The sequence below is a fragment of the Heteronotia binoei genome, chromosome 17 (assembly GCF_032191835.1).
Source record: "Heteronotia binoei isolate CCM8104 ecotype False Entrance Well chromosome 17, APGP_CSIRO_Hbin_v1, whole genome shotgun sequence".
NCBI classification, from domain to species: domain Eukaryota; kingdom Metazoa; phylum Chordata; class Lepidosauria; order Squamata; family Gekkonidae; genus Heteronotia; species Heteronotia binoei.
This window is the reverse complement of record NC_083239.1, coordinates 47826170-47847499: the sequence shown is the minus strand read 5'-3', so window position 1 is coordinate 47847499 and position 21330 is coordinate 47826170. Positions and strand designations below refer to the sequence as shown.

General features: G+C 49.6%; 1 protein-coding gene across 1 annotated transcript in view; it reads left to right on the top strand.

Annotated features, from left to right (window-relative positions):
* The window catches only part of TGFB1 (transforming growth factor beta 1), a 41462-nt gene extending 22454 nt beyond the window's left edge, over positions 1 to 19008 (top strand). Inside the window, 7 exon segments of the mRNA XM_060257753.1 lie at positions 2369 to 2442; positions 2444 to 2539; positions 3977 to 4106; positions 8012 to 8089; positions 13557 to 13707; positions 17345 to 17498; positions 18716 to 19008. Coding sequence (XP_060113736.1) covers positions 2369 to 2442; positions 2444 to 2539; positions 3977 to 4106; positions 8012 to 8089; positions 13557 to 13707; positions 17345 to 17498; positions 18716 to 18874 — 842 coding nt within the window. The 3' untranslated portion in view covers positions 18875 to 19008.
* Positions 19009 to 21330: the final 2322 nt, after the last annotated feature.

The following is a 21330-nucleotide window of genomic DNA, read 5'->3' as shown; positions in this document are numbered from 1 at the left end:
GTAACTAAACAGCTGGTGCTTTGAGCCAGGTTGTCTCTGCTGGATGGACTGGAGAAGAGGTGCCTGAGGAGAACTCGAACCTGGGAACCCACAGCCAAAGGGGAACATGGCAAATTTCAAAGAAATGTCTTCCTCCTAAACAGGCCTAGCTGAGCGAAACAAAGACCGATTTCCTACTCACCTTACGCCGCTCCCACGTTCGTCTTCTCAGCGGGGCTTCCTTCTGATTTCACACTATCTACTCTGAGGCTGCAGCAAGTGTCGGCGTTTTCACGCAGCAAACAGAAACTGGTTTTTAGCGGTTTCTGTTTGCTGCACGAAAATGCCAACGCTTGCTGCAGCCCCGGGGCAGATAGTGGGAAATCGGAAGGAAGCTCCGCTGACGAGACGAACGTGAGAGTGGCGTAAGGTGAGTGGGAAATTGGTCCAAGTCTTGTTTTCTGCTTCATGTGAAGATTTCTAATCTAAGAACGTAAGGGAAGCCATGTTGGATCAGGCCAATGGCCCATCCAGTCCAACACTCTGTGTCACATAAGAACATAAGAGAAGCCCTGTTGGATCAGGCCAATGGCCCATCCAGTCCAACACTCTGTGTCACACATAAGAACACAAGAGAAGCCATGTTGGATCAGGCCAACAGCCCATCCAGTCCAACACTCTGTGTCACATAAGAGAAGCCATGTTGGATCAGGCCAATGGCCCATCCAGTCCAACACTCTGTGTCACACATAAGAACACAAGAGAAGCCATGTTGGATCAGGCCAATGGCCCATCCAGTCCAACACTCTGTGTCACACATAAGAACACAAGAGAAGCCATGTTGGATCAGGCCAATGGCCCATCCAGTCCAACACTCTGTGTCACATAAGAACATAAGAGAAGCCATGTTGGATCAGGCCAATGGCCCATCCAGTCCAACACTCTGTGTCACATAAGAGAAGCCATGTTGGATCAGGCCAATGGCCCATCCTGTCCAACTCTCTGTGTCAAACATTGGCCATAAAACCAGGTGCCATCAGGAGGTCCACCATCAGGGCACAAACTCCAGAAGCCCTCTCACTGTTGCCCCCCCCAAACCACCAAGAATGCAGAGCATCACTGCCCCAGAGAGTTCCATCAATACCTTGTGGCTAATAGCCACTGATGGACCTCTGCTCCAGATGTTGATCCAGTTCCCTCTTGAAGCTGTCTATGCTTGTACTTGCCACCACCTCCTGGGGCAGTGAATCCCACGTGTTAATCACCCTTTGGGTGGAGAAGGACTTCGGTTTATCCGTTCTAACCCGACTTCTCAGCAATTTCATTAAGTGCCCACGAGCTCTTGCATTGTGAGAAAGGGAGAAACATACTTCTTTCTCTACCTTGTCTATCCCGAGCATAATCTTGTAAACCTCTATCATGTCACCCTCAGTCAACGTTCCTCCAGACTAAAGAGCCCCGAGCGTTTTAACCTTTCTTCATAGGAAAGTGTTCCAACCCTTTAATCATTCTAGCTGCCCTTTTCTGCACTTTTCCCAATGCTATAATATCTTTTTTGAGGTGCAGTAACCTCCAAATGCCATGCAAAGATTTAATTTAGGGCGCTTTCACACCTGTCGAAAAATGGACTTTCGCTGCACACTGCAACTGGATTTTACCGCATGAAACGACAAAATCCACTCGCAAATGACTGCTGAAGTGGCGTGAACATGCGTCTTTTGGGGGGGTGAGCGAAAGCACTTCCTCTGCAGAGGAGGCCTGCCTAGGGTTGCCAAATCCAATTAAAAAATATCTGTGGACTTGGGGGTTGAGCCAGGAGACTTTGGGGGTGGAGCCAGGAGACATTGGGGGTGGAGCCCGGAGCAAGGTGGTGACAAACATAATTTAACTCCAAAGGGAGTTCTGGCCATCACATTTAAAGGGACCGCACACCTTTTCAATGCCTTCCCTCCACAGGAAATAAGGAAGGATAGGGGAACCTTCCTTGGGGGCTCATAGAATTCGACCGCTTGGTCCAATCTTTTTGAAAATTGGAGGGTCTTTTGAGGAGAGGCATTGGGTGCTATGCTGCAAATTTGGTGCCTCTACCTCAAAAGACAGCCCCCTAGAGCCCCAGATACCTGAGGATCAATTCTCCATTATACCCTAAGGGAATCGTTCTTCATAGGGAATACTTGAGTGCTCAGCAGACATTTCCCACCCACCCCCCGCTTTCTGATGACCCTGATGTGGGGGGAGGGCTTCCAAACCGGGGGATCCCCTGCCCCCACCTGGGGATTGGCAACCCTAGGTCTGCCCAATGAGAGCGCTTGCGGGGAGGAAATAAATCCACCTGGCCGAGAGCGAAGGCACCTGAAATGACCATGACTCCCCTTCTCTCTGGCTGCAGACAGCTACGGGACACAGTACAAGAGGAACAGCCACAGTATCTACTTTGGATTTAACCTGGCCGAGATCCGTAGTAAAACTCCAGAACGCTGAACTGCTGTACCGGGCCGAGCTGAGAATGCTGCGGGCTTCGGGACCGACGACGTGGGCGCAGCGGGTGGAGCTTTACCAGGTGAGAAGGATGAGGGGCCAACAGACAAGGGTGGGAGCTCTGGGAAAGGGGGCAGAGTGGTACTTAACTTCTAAACAAAGCGCTACTGGGGATCAAGCACGCCTGAAAGTGCCCACTTCAGAGCCAGTTTGGTGTAGTGGTGAACTGGGTTCACCACTACACCAAACTGGGAGAACCGGGTTTGATTCCACCCCCCTGCTCCACTTGCAGCTGCTGGAATGGCGGGTCAGCCATAGCTCTTGTAGGAGTTGTCCTTCAAAGGGCAGCTTCTGTCAGAGCTCTCTCAGCCCTACCCAATTTGGTGTAGTGGTTAAGTGCATGGATTCTAATCTGGGAGAACGGGGTTTGATTCTCCACTCCTCCACTTTGCAGCTGTTGGAATGGCCTTGGGTCAGCCATAGCTCTGGCAGAGGTTGTCCTTGAAAGGGCAGACTCTTATCTGGGAGAACTGGGTTTGATTCCCCACCCCCACTCCTCCACTTGCAGCTGCTGGAATGGCTTTGGGTCAGCCATAGCTCTGGCAGAGGTTGTCCTTGAAAGGGCAGACTCTTATCTGGGAGAACCGGGTTTGATTCCCCACTCCTCCACTTGCACCTGCTGGAACTGCCTTGGGTCAGCCATAGCTCTGGCAGAGGTTGTCCTCGAAAGGGCAGCTGCTGGTAAGAGCCCTCTCAGCCCCACCCACCTCACAGGGTGCCTGTTGTGGAGGAGGAAGATAAAGGAGATTGTAAGCCGCTCTGAGTCTCTGATTCAGAGAGAAGGGCGGGGTATAAATCTGCAATTCTTTTTTTGAGCGGAGAATGTTTAAAATGTAATCCAGGTAGGGCTGCCAGGTCTGTGTCGGAAAATACCTGGGGATGGCATTTGGGGAGGATCCCAGGATTTGAGGAGGGGAGGGGCCTCCGTAGGGTACAATGTAGGGAGCTTACAGTAGGCCCTCTACTAAAAGCCAAACTAAGAAACAAATGCAGAGTTAAATCCTGGGGGAAAATGCAGAGTTAAGTCCCGGAAACCAAATGCAGAGTTAAGTCCTAGAAACGAAATGCAGAGTTAAGTCCTGGAAACAAAATGCAGAGTTGTCCAGGGGAAAAAATGCAGAGTCAAGTCCCAGAAATGAAATGCAGAGTTAAATCCTGGAAACAAAATGTAGAGTTAAGTCCTGGGGGGAAAATGCAGAGTTAAGTCCCGGAAACGAAATGCAGAGTTAAGTCCTGGAAATAAAATGCAGAGTTAAGTAATGGAAACCAATTGCAGAGAAGTCCTGGAAACCAAACGCAGAGTTAAGTCTTTTGGGGACAAAATTATATCTATTTTGTCTGGAACCACAACTTAGGAACAGTTCAAGGCATATTGATGGATTGGAAACGGAGACCATCTCTTTCACTGAATGCTTCTCCCCCACCCTCCCACCTGCAACTTCTTTCCTTCTCTTTCCAGCAACAGCTTCTGTCTAGCAACGACAGCCTCTGGGATTACCTGGATGGACGCATGGTCAGGCTGACATCTGAAAAAGAGTGGCTTTCATTTGATGTCACTGCTGTCCTCCGGATCTGGCTTGGGGGTACCGGTGAGTTTAACAGCCAGGGAACAGGTGGGGTGGAAGACACACACACACCCCTCTGCTAGTAGGACTGCTAGGAAGGGAGATTACAGTACTTTTTTTTTAGCAGGAATGCACAGGAACGCAGTTCTGGCTGGCTTGGTGTCAGGGGGTGTGGCCTAATAGGCAAATGAGTTTCTGATCAGTTATTTCTACAAAAGAAGCCCTGTGCAAAACAATGGTGATGTCAGGGGGTGTGGCCTAACAGGCAAATGAATTCCTGCTGGGCTTTTTCTACAAAAAAGCCCTGTGTGAAACAAAGGTGATGCCAGGGGGTGAGGTCTAATAAGCAAATGAGTTCCTGCTGGGCCTTTTCTACAAAAAAGCCCTATGCAAAACAATGGTGATGTCAAGGGGGTGTGGCCAAATATGCAAATGAGTTCCTGCTGGACTTTCCCCCACAAAAAAGCCCTGTGCAAAACAATGGTGATGTCAGGGGGTGTGGCCTAATATGCAAATGAGCTCCTGCTGGACTTCCCCTTCAAAAAGCCCCACACAAAACAATGGTGGTGTCAGGGGGGTGTGGCCTAATATGCAAATGAGCTCCTGCTGGACTTCCCCCACAAAGAAAGCCCTGCGCGAAACAATGGTGATGTCAGGGGGTGTGGCCAAATATGCAAATGAGCTCCTGCTGGACTTCCCCTACAAAAAAAGCCCACGCAAAACAATGGTGGTGTGGCCTAATATGCAAATGAGCTCCTGCTGGGCTTTTTCTACAAAAAGCCGTATGTGAAACAATGGTTATTTCAGGGGATGTGGCTTAATATGCAAATGAGTTCCTGCTGGACTTTTTCTACAAAAAAAACCCTGCTCCTGATGTTTGGCTCAAAATACCTCTGCGCTGGGAAGGAGAGCCAGCGTGGTGTAATGGTTGAAGTGTTGGACTAGGATCTAGGAGTCTCAGGTTTGATTTCCCGTTCTGCTAGGGAAGCTCACTGGGTGACCCATGGGCCAGTCACACACTCTCAGCCTAACCGACAACCCTGTGAGGATAAAATGGAGGAGAGGAGAACCAAGTCAGCCGCTTTGGGACCCACTGGGGGAAAAGGAAGGTTACGAATAAAGTACATTTCAAAAATTCTCCAAATAGAATGGGCAATGCAGAGTAATGTGTAAGAACATAAGAGAAGCCCTGTTGGATCAGGCCAATGGCCCATCCAGTCCAACACTCTGTGTCACATAAGAACATAAGAGAAGCCCTGTTGGATCAGGCCAATGGCCTGTCCAGTCAACACTCTGTGCACACAGTGACCAAAAAAAACCAGGTGCCATCAGGAAATCCACCAGTGGGCCAGGACACTAGAAGAAGAAGATTGCAGATTTATACCCCGCCCTTCTCTCTAAATCAGAGACTCAGAGCAGCTGACAATCTCCTATATCTTCTCCTCCCACAACAGACACCCTGTGAGGTAGGTGGGGCTGAGAGGGCTCTCACAGCAGCTGCCCTTTCAAGGACAACTCGTGCCAGAGACATGGCTGACCCAAGGCCATTCCAGCAGCTGCAAGTGGAGGGAAGCTGTAAGTGGAGAAGCTCTCCCACTGTGTCCCCCCCGAGCACCAAGAAAGTCACACAGACCAGTGAAAAAGTGAACACACCAATCCTAGAAGGAGCATTCATTAACCACAGCCAGGGTGGCATGGTGGCTAGCATGTTGAACTAAAACATGTGAGACCTCTACCCTGCTGTGAAGTTCATGTGAGCCATGCAGAAGGTCCCAGGTTCAATCCCCAGCATCTCCAGTTAAAAGGACCAGGCAGGAGGTGATGGGAAAGACCTCAGCCTGAGACCCTGGAGAGCCATGAAGTGGGGCTGTAGCTCAGTGGTAGAGCATCTGACTGGCATGCAGAAGGTCCCAGGTTCAATCCCCGGCATCTCCAGTTAAAAGGATCGGGCAGGAGGTGATGGGAAAGACCTCAGCCTGAGACCCTGAAGAGCCATGAAGTGGGACTGTAGCTCAGTGGTAGAATGTCTGCTTGGCATGCAGAAGGTCCCAGGTTCAATCCTGGCATCTCTCTTTCTTGGTAAACAATACCGACCTTGATGGACCAAGGGTCTGGTTCAGCAAAAGGCGGCTTCTTGTGTCCAGATCCATCTGTCAAGGTAGACAAGGCTGACCTTGCTAGACCAAGAGTCCGTCTCTGGATAAAGGCAGCTTCATGTTTAACGTGAGGGCTGAACTAGAACACGAGCCCAGCAGGAGCTTGCTTTCTACTTGCAGGGGAGCTTTCTGTAATTCCCTGAGGAGCTCGCTTTCTACTTGCAGGGAAGCTTTTTCGTAATTCAGGAAGAAACGGAATTTCCCCTGCCTGCTGATGGAGCTGAACACATTCCATTTCACCACTTCATTCGGTTGTAGGAGTCGATCCTACTGGCGCACAATAGCACCACGTGCGGCAGGTTTCCCCCCCCCCCCCGAAGAAGCGCCACAATGCTTATTGCTTCAGGATCCAGAAATGTAGGGCAACCTCTCCAAGGTTGGGCTTGTGCCCAAGGCGGGAGATAAAGGCGGAAAACACGATTGCCGCAATCTGCTGAGTCGGCAGGCCGCACCCTGGGCCCATCGCCAGTCGGTGTTTTGGAAGAAGTGAATCAAACGGAGCACTGTTTGGATGCGTCAGGCATGCGGCGCACCTCTCTTTACTGCTTTTCTGCCGAGGTTACCGGGGTTGAAGGCAAAACAGAACGGAGAAAGGCGAGGACCAAGTAGTGAGCCTGTTAATTTCCAAAGCACAAAGAACTGGATCTGGAGACGGCCTGGCATTCGTGCCACCTTCATGCCGAAGGGCAGTGCAGGTTGTGATAATTGGCACACGCACGGGCAGGGAAGGAAAAAGTTGGGAAACCGGAGCTTCAGGGCAAAAGAAGATTTTTCAGACTAAGAGAATTCGCACTCACATCCCTCGTACCTTTATTGAATCTGGCTTCTGCTCTCCTTTGCAGCGGAAACGGCCAACATGCTGGCCAGCAAATCAAACAATGATTTGGCTCTCCTCTTTCCTCCTTAAATGGTAGCCTGGCCACCCTTTCTGTTCTTTCTAAATGCACTGCTCCGAAGTTTAAACATCTTATTCATTGCCTTTTTTTTCTTGAAATGCAAAGTTATTTCTGAGGTCGCTGAGGCAGGAGGTCTTCTGGAGCCCGACAGACATGCTGTGTTCAACTGGCTTCCGTTTCAAACTTGCAGAACTGTGTGCAATCCCCACCCCTTAAATCTGTTCCCCAAAACCAGAAGGTTAATTTGAAAACGCCAGAAGTTACCATCCTCCTCTTGAAATGTCATTATTTTCTCTTAGTGGGGCGGCTTCTGCTAGGCGCAGGCCTCAGAATCAGCAGGAGCTCACCGGAGCTCAGCTCCTGAACCTTTCTGAGGGTCCCCCCTCTTCCTCCCCACCTACCTACCTTGTCCATTGAATGGGAGGTGCAGCTGCATAACAATCCCTGGATTAGGAGAGCAGCCAGCCAGCCAGCCACCAGGGGCTTTGCCACACCCCCAGCAGCCCTCATTAGCCTCTGGAGAAGCCCACATCACCCTTTCTCCACTTCTTACGTGATTTTGGGTGACTGGTAGCTTGCTGGCCTTTTGACTGTGGGGGGAGGCCCAGGAGAGCCCCAGGCGAGCGAGGCCTGCTTGGGCTGGCTGGATCTCTAGCCAGCCCAAGCAGGCCTCACTTGCCCGGGGCTCTGCTTTCTTGCATCGGGTTGCTTTTGGCTGGGGGAGGGTGGCATACGCTAATGAGTTATGCTAATGAGCTCCGCCACCTATTTTTGTACAAAATGATCCCTGGCTAGGCGTGTGACAGTGGGGTTGTGAGTTCGAATCCCCCACTGTGCTCTGCTCAGTGCTCCCATAATGCATGTGTTTGTGTTGTAGAACCTTTGGGTCGATTCCGCCTCAGCTCCCACTGTTCCTGTGGAGAAACCACCGAAGAACTGAGAGTGGACATAGAAGGTAAAAACTCAGCGGGGTTGGAGTTGGAATGGGCCCGGAAATCCTTGATAACCTTTTGGCTATCTGAGAGACAGGCTATTGTCCTGGTTTCTTTTAAACAGGGGCCAAACTTTGGCCTCAGCGAGGGTGGAAACGGCGATAACATCGGCTCTGTCTTTTGGCACCCCCTCAATTGTATTCTCATCCAGTCTGGTGGAGCGGTTAAGAATGGTGGACTCTAATCTGGAGAACCGGGTTTGATTCCCCCATTTTGCCACATTGCAACCAGCTGGGTGACCTTGGGTCAGTCACCATTCTCTCAGAGCTGTTCTCTGAAGAGCAGTTCTCTCAGCGCTCTCTCAGCCCTGCCTACCTCATCACAGGGTGTTTGTTGTGGGGAGAGGAAGGGAAGAAGACTTTGTGTGGAGAAATGTAGGAATGTAGGGGAGCAGTATATAAATCCAGTCTCCTCCTCCTCCTCTTCTTCTTCTTCTTCTTCTTCTTCTTTTGGTGCAAGGAACTTGTCCCCAAACTCGGCTTGTGGGTCAGATTTCTCTGCACCCTTCCCTCTTGCTGCTTTTAATGACATCTCATATCTGCTAACTGGGGTGGCTGCCTTCCTTTCGGCTGGAGTTCAAAGGGCATGAGCCATTTCTGTGACTCCTGTCTCCGGAACTTTCAATGGCGGCTGGCCTGGCGATAGCCTCTTCAGCTGCTCTTCTGGTCCCTTGCACCATGTCAAATTGTTTTACAATCCATTTTCGCCGTGCAAGCATCAACCCGCATTTCATAGAATCATAGAGTTGGAAGGGACCTCCAGGGTCATCTAGTCCAACCCCTTGCACAATGCAGGAAACTCACAAATACCACCACCACCACCCTAAATTCACAGGATCCTCATTGCTGTCCGATGGCCATCTAGCCCCTGTTCTAGCCTAGAGAACTCCCCGAGTCTGCATTTGAAGAGAAACCTGCGAGAAATGTAGGGATGAAACCTATATAATTTCAGCCCCTCTGATAAGTAGGAAATATTAAATATTTGTTATTGGTATCAACTGCCAGAGACCCTGGGCTGGAGCAGACACCTTCTGGGCCCCCATTTGCTTCATTTCTGGGGGTTTGTAGCTGGGAAGGCTCCTTAGTAAGCTTGAGAGTCATGGAGTAAAAGGACAGGTCCTCTTGTGGATCAAAAACTGGCTCATTAATAGGAAGCAGAGAGTGAGTATAAATGGGCAGTCTTCGCAGTGGAGGACGGTAAGCAGTGGGGTGCTGCAAGACTCAGTACTGGGTCCCATGCTCTTTAACTTGTTCATTAATGATTTGGAGTTGGGAGTAAGCAGTGAGGTGGCCAAGTTTGCAGATGACACTAAATTGTTCAGGGTGGTGAGAACCAGAGAGGATTGTGAGGCACTCCAAAGGGATCTGTTGAGGCTGGGTGAATGGGCGTCAGCTTGGCAGATGAGGTTCAGTGTGGCCAAGTGCAAAGTAATGCACATTGGGGCCAAGAATCCCAGCTACAAATTGATGGGTTGTGAACTGGCAGAGACTGACCAAGAGAAAGATCTTGGGGTCGTGGTAGATAACTCACTGAAAATGTCAAGACAGTGTGCGATTGCAATAAAAAAGGCCAACGCCATGCTGGGTATTATTAGGAAGGGAACTGAAAACAAATCAGCCAGTATCATAATGCCCCTGTATAAATCGATGGTGCGGTCTCATTTGGAATACTGTGTACAATTCTGGTCACTGCACTTTAAAAAGAATATTATAGCATTGGAAAAAGTCCAGAAAAGGGCAACTAGAATGATAAAAGGTTTGGAACACTTTCCCTATGAAGAAAGGTTAAAACGCTTGGGGCTCTTTAGCTTGGAGAAACGTCAACTGCAGGGTGACATGATAGAGGTTTACAAGATTATGCATGGGATGGAGAAAGTAGAGAAAGAAGTCCTTTTCTCCCTTTCTCACAATACAAGAACTCGTGGGCATTCAATGAAATTGCTGAGCAGTCGGGTTAAAAACAGAAGGAAGTCCTTCTTCACCCAAAGGGTGATTAACATGTGGAATTCACTGCCACAGGAGGTGGTGGCGGCTACAAGCATAGCCCGCTTCAAGAGGGGATAGGATAAAAATATGGAGCAGAGGTCCATCAGTGACACAGAGCGTTGGACTGGATGAGCCATTGGCCTGATCCAACATGGCTTCTCTTATGTTCTTAGAGGCATGACCAAGGCTGACCCACTGCACCTGTGGCAGAGGCCAGGGTTTGAGCAGAAGCTGGGAAGGCTCCTTAGTAAGCTTGAGAGCCCTGGAGTAAAAGGGACAGGTCCTCTTGTGGAAGCTCAAATCAGCTAGGGGCCTTGAAAGCTGACAGACTCCATTCACCTATGAGGGAATCTGAGGTTATGAGGGAATATTAGGGGGCTTGAACACGGTGGCCTGAGGCCCCCATCCTTTTTGAGCCAGTGGGCACAAAAATTCTGACACAACCTGGCAGGCACAGCTACGAAGCAACTGCCACAAAATGGCTGCTACAGCTGACCTTTAGTCACACAGTGAAGATCGCCGTGCTTTGCTGGCAGCTGTTGCCGAAGCAACATGTTGGAAAATCTGCACAGCCTAACAAATCTCCAGTGGCCAATCAGAAGCCTTGCTGGGGGAAAGCTTGGCCTCACCCTGCCTAGTTTTTTAAGAACGCTAGGAAAGGTGTTGGTGGCAGCTATAGCACCGTGTAGTAGACCCCAGAGAACTCACTGAGTCTGCGTGTGAAGAGAAACCTGTGAAAAATGTCGGAAGGAAACCTGTGTAATTTCAGCCCCTCTGATAGGGTTGCCACATCCAACTCAAGAAATATCTGGAGACTTTTTGGGGGTGGAGCCAGGAGCAAGGGTGTGAGAAGCATAACTGGACTCCAAAGGGAGTTCTGGCCATTGCAGTTAAAGGGACGGCACACTGTCGTGTCTTGCATTTCAGTCCCGAAATTACAACACAGCGGACGCTACGGAGGTAACCAGTGGAAGTCCACTGGTCCCCGGATGTAGCTCCGCAAATACACATCTGTGGCGGGAAGTTTAACTGGCCAGGATTGGACCTGGCCAGACTGGGGGTTGTTCCGGGGTATGTATATAATCGGGACCCGACCCGCGTTGTTTTGCCTTGTGATGTACTTGCTAATAAAGCACGTTGCCTTCAACACGGCTCGTCAGTCAGTACATTACACACACCTTTAAACGCCTTCCCTCCATTGGAAATAATGAAGGATAGGGGCACCTTCTTTGGGGGCTCATAGAATTGGTCCCCCAGGTCCAATCTTTTTGAAACTTGGAGGGTCTTTTGAGGAGAGGCACCGGATGCTATGCTGCAAATCTGGTGCCTCCGTCTCAAAAAAAACAGTCCCCCAGAGCCCCAGACACCCGCAGATCAATTCTCCACTATACCCTATAGGAAGAACGGCGTGCCCAGCAGACATTCCCCCCCCGCTTGCTTTCTGGTGATCCTGAAGCCGGGGGAGGGCCTCCAAACTGGGGGATCCCCTGCCCCCACCTGGGGATTGGCAACCCTACCCTCTGATCTGCAGGCAATATAAGATATCTGTTATTGGTATCAAGTACCAGAGATCCTGGGCCTTTCTGGACCCACATTCAGGGTGGCCCCCCTGCCTGTTCACCTCTGCTTCCTTGCCTGTAAGAGCCAGGTGCCAACAGCTGGGAGGTGGCGTGTTGGCAGCTCCCGCCGCGCATGCCTGTCATTCTTTCGGCCCTGTGGGGGCGGGAAGGGAGTAGGGGAATAGCGCCAATTCCAGTAACGCTCTGTTACGGCACCCCATGTGACCCATTTTATGGGAAGGTCGCAGGGGGCAACAGGAATCCTTGCCTACACCGGCACACTCGCTGAGGTCCGTCAGCTAAAGATAGGCTGGCGAGAGAGAGTGGGTGTTGGGAAGTGTGTCGCGAACATGCCGATTCCATGGAATCTAATGGCCGGCACTCCCCGCTTAAGACTTCAGAAGCTTCGCTTCAAAACATATTTCAGGCCTTCGGTAGCTGAGACGTGTTCACTCCTGCCCTGCGCAGTGTATTTTCAGATGTTAATACTCGGCCAAATGACAAATTGCGGGATCGAAAGAAATTAAGAGGCCGGAAAATCTGACCCGTTTTTGAAACACAAGGGGTTGGAAGAGCCTGCCACAAACCCCCAAAACACACACACTCATCAGCCTACACAATCCAGATCACGGCTCATAATAAGAACCCCAAAGAGTGATCCCTTGCAGAATTCTCACTTCTCCACCAAAGTGCAAATAGCAGGATCCTTCAGGAGGGGGGAAACTGCATCTGTTAAAAGTGATACTAAAGTTTGCAGTGTAGGAGCTTTCTGGAGCCATTGCTCAGTTTGGTGTAGTGGTTAAGTGTGTGGACTCTTATCAGGGAGAACCAGGTTTGATTCCCCACTCCTCCACTTGCAGCTGCTGGAATGGCCTTGGGTCAGCCATAGCTCTGGCAGAGGCTGTCCTTGAAAGGGCAGCTGCTGTGAGAGCCCTCTCAGCCCCACCCATCTCACAGGGTGTCTGTTGTGGGGGAGGAAGATAAAGGAGATCGTAAGGCGCTCTGAGTCTCTGATTCAGAGAGAAGGGCGGGATATAAATCTGCAGTCTTCTTCTTCTTCCACACCCAGAGAAATGCCAATTACCACTTTGGGGTCAGGCAGCAATTTTTCTCCAGGCCTGGGATCCTGGGGGGGTTTGTTTCCTTCCTTCCTTCCTTCCTTCCTTCCTTCCTTCCTTCCTTCCTTCCTTCCTTCCTTCCTTCCTTCCTTCCTTCCTTCCTTCCTTCCTTCCTTCCTCCCTTCCTTCTTTCCTCCCTCCCTCCCTTCCCTCCCTCCCTACTTTCTTCCTTCCTTCTCTCCCTCCCTCCCTTCCTTCCTTCTTTCCTCCCTTCCTTCCTTCTTTCCTTCCTCCCTTCTTCCTCCCTCCCTCCCTTCCTTCCTTCTTTCCTCCCTCCCTCTCTTCCTTCCTCCCTCCCTTCCTTCTTTCCTCCCTCCCTCTCTTCCCTCCCTCCCTCCCTTCTTTCTTCCCTCCCTCCCTTCCTTTTTTCCTCCCTCCCTCCCTTCCTCCCTCCCTTCCTTCCTTCCTTCCTTCCTTCCTTCCTTCCTTCCTTCCTTCCTTCCTTCCTTCCTTCCTTCCTTCCTTCCTTCCTTCCTTCCTTCCTTCCTTCCTTCCTTCCTTCCTTCCGCCATCTTTCGGCATGGAATAGGAGTCCCGCGGAGTAGAGGGGAGGCATTCTGTGATACTTTTATTGCACAGCAAATGCATCTAAGTGTGCGCCACAGTGCTGGAGAGGGGAAAGGGGGCTGGAATCCCCTCGCTGACGCTTGCAGCAGAACCCAGTGCAGGTGATTTTCTCACCCTTGTTCAGTTTCCATCGACCAGCAACCAACGGGGTGGGGATATCAGGCACTAATTGACCCCCCTCCCACGCTTGTTGCTTTCCAGGCACCAAAACAAGGCGGGGGGACCAAGAGAGCCTGAGCCGCACGCAGAAGGTGCCCTACCTGCTGGTGATGGCGATGCCACCCGAGCGGGCTGACCAACTACAAAGCCGCCGGCGCAAGCGAGCCACGCCCGGCATCCAGTATTGCAGCGAGTGAGTACCAAAGCAAGGGGGAGCCAAAAGGGGGGGGGCGGTCTGTATCAATCAAGAGCCCCGTGGCGCAGAGTGTTAAAGCTGCACTCCTGCAGTCCTAAGTTCTACTCACGACCTGAGTTCGATCCTCGGCAGAAGCTGGGTTTTCAGGTAGCCAACTCGAGGTTGACTCAGTCTTCCATCCTTCCGAGGTCGGTCAAATGAGTCCCCAGCTTACTGGGGGGAAAGCATAGAAGACTGGAGAAGGCAAGGGCAAACCACCCCGTAAAAAGTCTGCCGTGAAAACGTTGTGAAAGCAACGTCACCCCAGAGTCAGAAACGACTGGTGCTTGCACAGGGGACCTTTTCTTTTCCCTGTATCAATCAAGGTAATTCCTACACTCTTGACAAGCAGTCGTTCACTTCCGGGAGAAAGCCATTCTGGTTCGTCCGGTTTCAGAGTTGCCCGCCCTCTCTATTTTTGCTTTCAAATATTTTATTAGTAGAAGGATCAGATTACTATTAGTAAATTTGGACGTGTTCTTAGTGGGTTATGAGGGTGGGGAGGCTACCCACACACACACACTGTGCTGTATGTGTCTTTAAGTAAAAGGGTCTCCATCCCACTATTATGTATTTAACTCATTATGAGTGGATGGTTATCATTAGGGTTGCCAATCCCCAGGTGGAGGCAGGGGATCCCCTGGTTTGGAGGAAGTCCATCCGCTTCAGGGTCATTAGAAAGTGGGGGCAGGGGGGAGGGAAATGTCTGCTGGGCACTCCATTATTCCCTATTAAGACCAATTCCCATAGAGCGGTGTTTCCCATTTGCAGGGTCACGACCTGGTACTGGGCCACAGAAGCCTCAATACCAGGTCGCAAGAAAAACCAAAACTAGCCCCACCTCCAGCAAAGTCTGATCTCGACTCTTTCCTTACTTCCCCCATCTCTCTGTTGTGCAGAGAAAAGCTAGCCTTGAAGACTGACGCAGGGTGCAAAGCCTGAGCTCCGTTTGGCTTCCTTCCCCCATCTCTGTGTTGTGCAGAGAAAAACTAGCCTTGAAGGCAGACACAGGCTGCAAAGCTTGAGCTCCATTTGGCTTCCTTCCTTCCCCCATCTCTGTGTTGTGCAGAGAAAAACTAGCCTTGAAGACAGACACAGGCTGCAAAGCCTGAGCTCCGTTTGGCTTCCTTCCATCCCCCATCTCTGTGTTGTGCAGAGAAGAGCTGGACTGCCTCTCCTTCCTTCTCCCCCCTCCTGGTGTTTGAGAGAAAAGCTGGAGTTCACTGGCACTTTTGACCTATGAAGTGTTCTTCAAGGTATGAGCTTTCATGTGCCTTGCAGTATGTTCTTTTTGGGAGATTTCCCCAGGAGGCCTGGGTGGCAAAGAAAGGGGGGATTTTTTTTCAGCTGGGAGGGCATTCCAGTAGCTATTTTTTTTACCAAAAGACCCCTGAGCAGAATTGTTGCTGGTGGGGGTCATCTGATGGTGAGTAAGGCTTTCTTTCCCCTTTCTTTCTTTCTTTCTTTCTTTCTTTCTTTCTTTCTTTCTTTCTTTCTTTCTTTCTTTCTTTCTTTCTTTCTTTCTTTCTTTCTTTCTTTCTTTCTTTCTTTCCCTGCAACTGATGCTCTGTCTGTATTCTTGGTGCGGGGGGGGGGAGCAACAGTGGGAGGGCTTCTAGTGCCCTGGGCCCACTGGTGGACATTCTGGTGCTTTTTTAGCATTGTGTGAGAGAATTTTGGACTGGATGGTTCATTGGCCTGATCCAACATGGTTTCTCTTATGTGCTGATATTCTTTCATTCCACGTCTTTCTTTTCCTTTTCTTCCATTTCATTCTTTCCCTTTCTTTCTTTTTTCCTTCTATTTTTACTGGATGAAACTTTTCTGTCATCATACTGTTGTTGCAGACATAGGAGCTCTGCCAGTGAAAAGTTGGCACCCCCAGTTGTAGCCAGCTGGCCTTTCTATGAGATTTCTGTGTGAGTGAGTGAGAGTGAGAGGTGTGGGGCAGAAAGAGATTATTGGAGATTACTGCTGTATATCTCAACAGCACTGGAAGTGATGGTACTATGAACTTGGCACCATTTTACTGGTCCTGCTTTTAACAGCTGACTGACACCAAAATTAAACTCCTCTTGTAGATATTAAAAGGGATGAAAGATCCCTTTTGGCTAAATATCTGCAGAACAGGTTGCTTTTAAAGGCATGGGAAACACAGCCAGTAAAAAGCTGCAAGTCCCTCATAAATATCCATTTTGGGATAACTGCAGAAAAGCTTGTATGAACTTCATATAACTTGAAATTAATTCATTAATTGTAGTACAATTCTCTGCTGCTTTTCACAGCAATTTCCCATTGTTTCAGCCAAGGAAAAGTATGAAAAATAGCTGTCAAAAGATTTTCTTGAAACCAAGTAAGCTTGGTTGTAGCTTGAGGCAGGGTTCCAGTAGTAGCAGCTGGAGGAAGGGCCTACTAAATGTGTCAGCATATTTTGAGGTAGAGCAGCTGCCAGGGTCCAGTGTGGGTGGTACACAGTGCTGGCATTCCTGGCGGCAATGGCAACAGCACTCCCAACTACATACACTGGCCAGTGCTGTTGAGGAAGGGGTGTGTAGGTGGTGCAGGCAATTGAACATGGGCATTAGGAGTGCTTGCAAGCTGGAGAAGAACACACAGACAGATGCATGCAGGTGTGGGGGTGGAAAGAGCGGACCCTGAGAATGTATGAAAAAGTTGCAGACCGCCCACTTTCCACCCCTATTTTGGCTCGGCATGAGTTTCAGAGAGATTTTTCTGAAAACAAAATTACTTCAGAAGAAGAGGCAGGTTTGGGGAAGTGACATCACAGGAAAAGGTGCAGTTTTGGTTCAGTGTGCCCCAGAAGTGACATCACTTGGCCCTTGACGTGGAAGTGACAGCACAGGAAATGACATAATTCCTGTCTCCCGGCTCCACCCCCCAAATTTTAGTGGGCCACGAAGAAGTGGTGTAAAAATAACTGGGCCACGGGAAACAAAAGTTTGGGAAACCCTGCCATAGAGTATAATGGAAAATTGATCCATGGGTATCTGGGGGGGCTGTTTTTTGTGGTAGTGGCATCACATTTTCAGCATAACATCCAGTGGCTTTCCTCAAAATACCCTCCAGGTTTCAAAAAGATTGGACCAGGGGGTCCAATTCTATAAGCCCCCAAAGAAGGTGCCTCTATCCTTCATTCTTTCCAATGGACGGAAGGCGTTTAAAAGGTGTGCGGTCCCTTTAAATGTAATGACAAGAACTCCCTTTGGGATTCATTTATGCTTGTCACAACCTTGCTCTTGGCTGCACCCCCAATGTCTCCTGGCTCCACCCCCAAAGTCCCCAGATATTTCTCAAATTGGACTTGGCAACCCTAGTTATAGGACTCTCTGGCTACATGTTGTTTGCTGTTGGCTCTCCTTCCTGGTGTTTCGTCTTTGCCAATAAAGCTGTTTTCTAAATGAGAACTTGGTGTTGTTGTTCGTCATTCCTGGGCGTCCAGTTGCCGAACACTACGCACACCCCAGGCCTTCTCTGCCAGATTGGAAGAGAGGAGAAGCTGGGAACTGTGGCTACCAGGGGAAATTTTGGACATGGTGATTCGCTCTCCAACTCCTTTTGGGTTCTTCTCTTCCAGTTCGGCCGAGAAGAACTGTTGCGTGCAGCCCCTCTACATTGACTTTCGCAAGGATCTGAACTGGAAGTGGATCCATAAGCCCAGCGGATACTATGCCAATTTCTGCATGGGGCCCTGCCCCTACCTCTGGAGTTCGGACACGCAATACAGCAAGGTGGGTAGAAAAACACCCTTCTCTCTTTTTTGATGACCAGCTTGCCCCCTCATTCCCAGTTTGATGTAGTGGTTCAGTGCGCAGACTCTTATCTGGGAGAACTGGGTTTGATTCCCCGCTCCTCCACTGGCAGCTGCTGTAATGGCCTTGGGTCAGTTGTAGCTCTGGCAGAGGTTGTCCTTGAAAGGGCAGACTCTTATCTGGGAGAACCGGGTTTGATTCCCCGCTCCTCCACTGGCAGCTGCTGGAATGGCCTTGGGTCAGCCATAGCTCTGGCAGAGGTTGTCCTTGAAAGGGCAGACTCTTATCTGGGAGAACTGGGTTTGATTCCCCGCTCCTCCACTGGCAGCTGCTGGAATGGCCTTGGGTCAGTTGTAGCTCTGGCAGAGGTTGTCCTTGAAAGGGCAGACTCTTATCTGGGAGAACCGGGTTTGATTCCCCGCTCCTCCACTGGCAGCTGCTGGAATGGCCTTGGGTCAGTTGTAGCTCTGGCAGAGGTTGTCCTTGAAAGGACAGACTCTTACCTGGGAGAACCGGGTTTGAGTCCCCACTCCTCCACTTGCAGCTGCTGGAACGGCCTTGGGTCAGTTGTAGCTCTGGCAGAGGTTGTCCTTGAAAGGGCAGACTCTTATCTGGGAGAACCGGCTTTGATTCTTCCACTCCTCCACTGCCAGCTGCTGGAATGGCCTTGGGTCAGCCATAGCTCTCGCAGAGCTGTCCTTGAAAGGGCAGCTTCTGGGAGAGCTCTCTCAGCCCCACCCATCTCACAGGGTATCTGGTGTGAGTGTGTGGGGAAGTAAAGGAGATTGTGACCACTCTGAGACGCTGAGATTCAGAGTATAGGGCAGGATATAAATCCAATATCATCTTCTTTTCTTCCCTTTTGGCAGCTGCTAGAAAATTGATTAGCCCCACCTAGATGGCCACAGCTAGCTCAATCTTGTCAGATTTCAGAAGATAAACAGGGTTGCCTTTGGTTAGCGTCTGGATGGGAGACCAGACCACCAAAGAAGTCCAGGGTTTATAACATTTATATTTTTGCTACCTGGCATTATATTTTATGACACACATAAGTTCTCATTTATGTCAGATCCAGCCCTCATAACAAACGACTTTGACACCCCTGCTCTTAAGCCACCAGAAGGCTCCTCATTTGATAGATCATCCCGGAACATCTCACTTCTCAATAGACTCTTCTTTCTCCCCTTCCTTTTTAGGTCCTCTCTCTCTACACCCAGCACAATCCATCCGCCTCAGCCTCACCTTGCTGCGTCCCAGATCAACTCGAACCGTTAGGGATTATGTATTACGTCGGCCGCGGCGCCAAGGTGGAGCAGCTCTCAAACATGGTTGTCAAATCCTGCCGGTGCAGCTGAGGACAAGGACTCGAACCATGGACCCAACAATTCCCCTCTGGGCGGGTTGGAATCTTTTCAAAACCTAGGCTGAGAACGGGCCCGGGACTGAAGGCAATTCAGGATGCCCATTTGCAACTCCTGATTTTTTTTTTTTTTAAAGAAAAGAACTAAACCTTGTGCCTTTTTTTAAAAAAAAAAGCTTTTAAAAAGAAAAAAACCCTTTGGTGAATTTTATCATTATATTATTATTATTATTAATTATTATTGTTTTGATTTTTAAAAAAAACTTTTTGGGGGAATAGTCGTTGCACATATTGAGTTCTTCTTCTTTTTTCTTTTTTTTTTAAATTATTTCGCTTCAGATTTTGAAAGAGTTATTTAAAGAGTTTATCGTCCTTCCCCCGCAAGAAGAATAGTTGTTTTCTATTTTTTACAAGAAAAGGAAAGGGAACACACACACACACCCCGAACTCTTCTGCCACAAATCAAAAGGATAGCCCGGCACTTGAATTGCTAGCACAGCCCCTGGCAAAAAAACACCAAAGTCCCTTTTTGCAAAATGGCAAAAGCCTGATATTTCTAAGGCCAAAGAACTTCAAAGGAATGGAGGATTGGGTGGGTGTCAAGGTATTTGAAAGGTGTTTCGAGCAACCTGCTGCCTCTTAAATGGTACGAAACTATTCAAGCGTCTGGCTGGGGTCCAGGCAGTGCCAAGGATATGACCCCCAAGGAACACAGTGGATGAGACAGGTCCCTGCTTGCACGTGTGTGAGAACTGGGACTCCGCCCAGCTCGATTAACTCCACCTCCTCTGTAACTCCACATGAGAAGACACCTGCGGCTTCCTGCGACATTTGCCCCCGAGCGTGTGAAAGAGGTGAACTCCTACGGGGCAGGAGATTAGTCCCGCTATCGACTCGACTTGCCAGCCATTTTGCCCCGCCTCTTCGACCAGAGACTCCGCCTACTTTTAGCCTTCTAGAAAAGTCTAGAAGGCAAAGGAAGCAACGGGAGATGGTTGAACGAGGTTTTGGGGGTGGGGTTACATTCATTCGGTGCTGAGTCAAGGGAGAGATAAAAAGCTACATCAAGGACAGATCAGGGGAATACGAAACCATTGTTGTTCTGGTGTGTAACATTAAATATATATATATATATATATATATATATATATATATATATATATATATATATATATATATATATATATATATATATTTTGCTGCCCCCAACCACAAAAGATCTCTTGTTTCTTCTCAGAGCTGAGGACAAGGGGTTTCCTTTGCACTCAAACCCGCTAGATTCCCCCCTGATAGTTCAGAGTTATGAATGGGGGATGGAATGGGAGAGGGGAGGAACTGGAGAAATATTTTTGCCTCTTTTGTAATCCTGAGAGCTGGGGAGTCACTCGATGAAGCCGGTCGGCAGCAGACTGAGGAAACATGGCATTTAGGGAACTCACTGCCCAGAGATTACAGTGTGTGCCAAATGGAACCCCTAAATCCAGAGCCTGTGTAACCCCTCGCCAAATAGCAGGCCTCGAAGACAAAAATCATGGAGGAGAGCTTTAGCTGTTCTTCCATGCTTGTGGGTTTCCTGAAGGCCTCAGGCTGGCTGCTTTTGGAAACACATGGAGCCCAGATGGTTCACTGACTCCATCCCGGCCTATGGAATCCCAGTCAACCATGCAACATCCCCTTATGCAAGAGAGTAAATGTTTTTGGCCATCACCCCCTTGGCAAGAAGGCTCTCACTCCCAGTTAAGGAGTGGGGTTGGAGTTGCTTGATGGAGACCATGTAAGAAACTTCCTATCTGTTACCTTGACAACACAAGTGAGAATTCTAGGCCAGAAAGCAGCTGCTGGAAGTGGGATAATGGTTTCCAGGGGTGGGATTCTAGCAGGAGCTCCCTTTGCATATTAGGCCACACCCTGCTGATGTAGCCAATCCTCCAAGAGCTTACAAAAAAAGAGCCTGTAAGCTCTTTGGGAGGATTGGCTACATCAGGGGTGTGTGGCCTAATATGCAAAGGAGCTCCTGCTAGAATCCCACCCCTGATGGTTTATAACAGGGTGTCTCATCCACAACTTGGTCATGAAAACAGTCGCCACGGGGGTAGGAAATAGGCTTCCTCGGGAGGTGGTGGGCTCTCTTTCTTTGGAGGTTTCTAAGCAGAGGCTAGGTGGCCACCTGACAGCGATGCTGATTTTGTGAATTAGGCAACTCATGAAAGGGCAGGAAGGGAGGGCTGCATCATTGTTTAGTTCTTGTGGGTCTTTCCTAAACGCCCAGGGAAATGCTGATTGCAACTTCGGGATCAGACCAGGCTACTTTGGCAAGGGATCCTAGAGGGGTTTTTTTTGTTGTTTTTGCCATCCTCTGAGTGTGTGTAGAGGAAGGTATTTGTGAATGTCCTGCATTGCGCAGGGGGTTGGACCGGAGGATCCCGATAGTGCCTTCCAACTCTATGAACC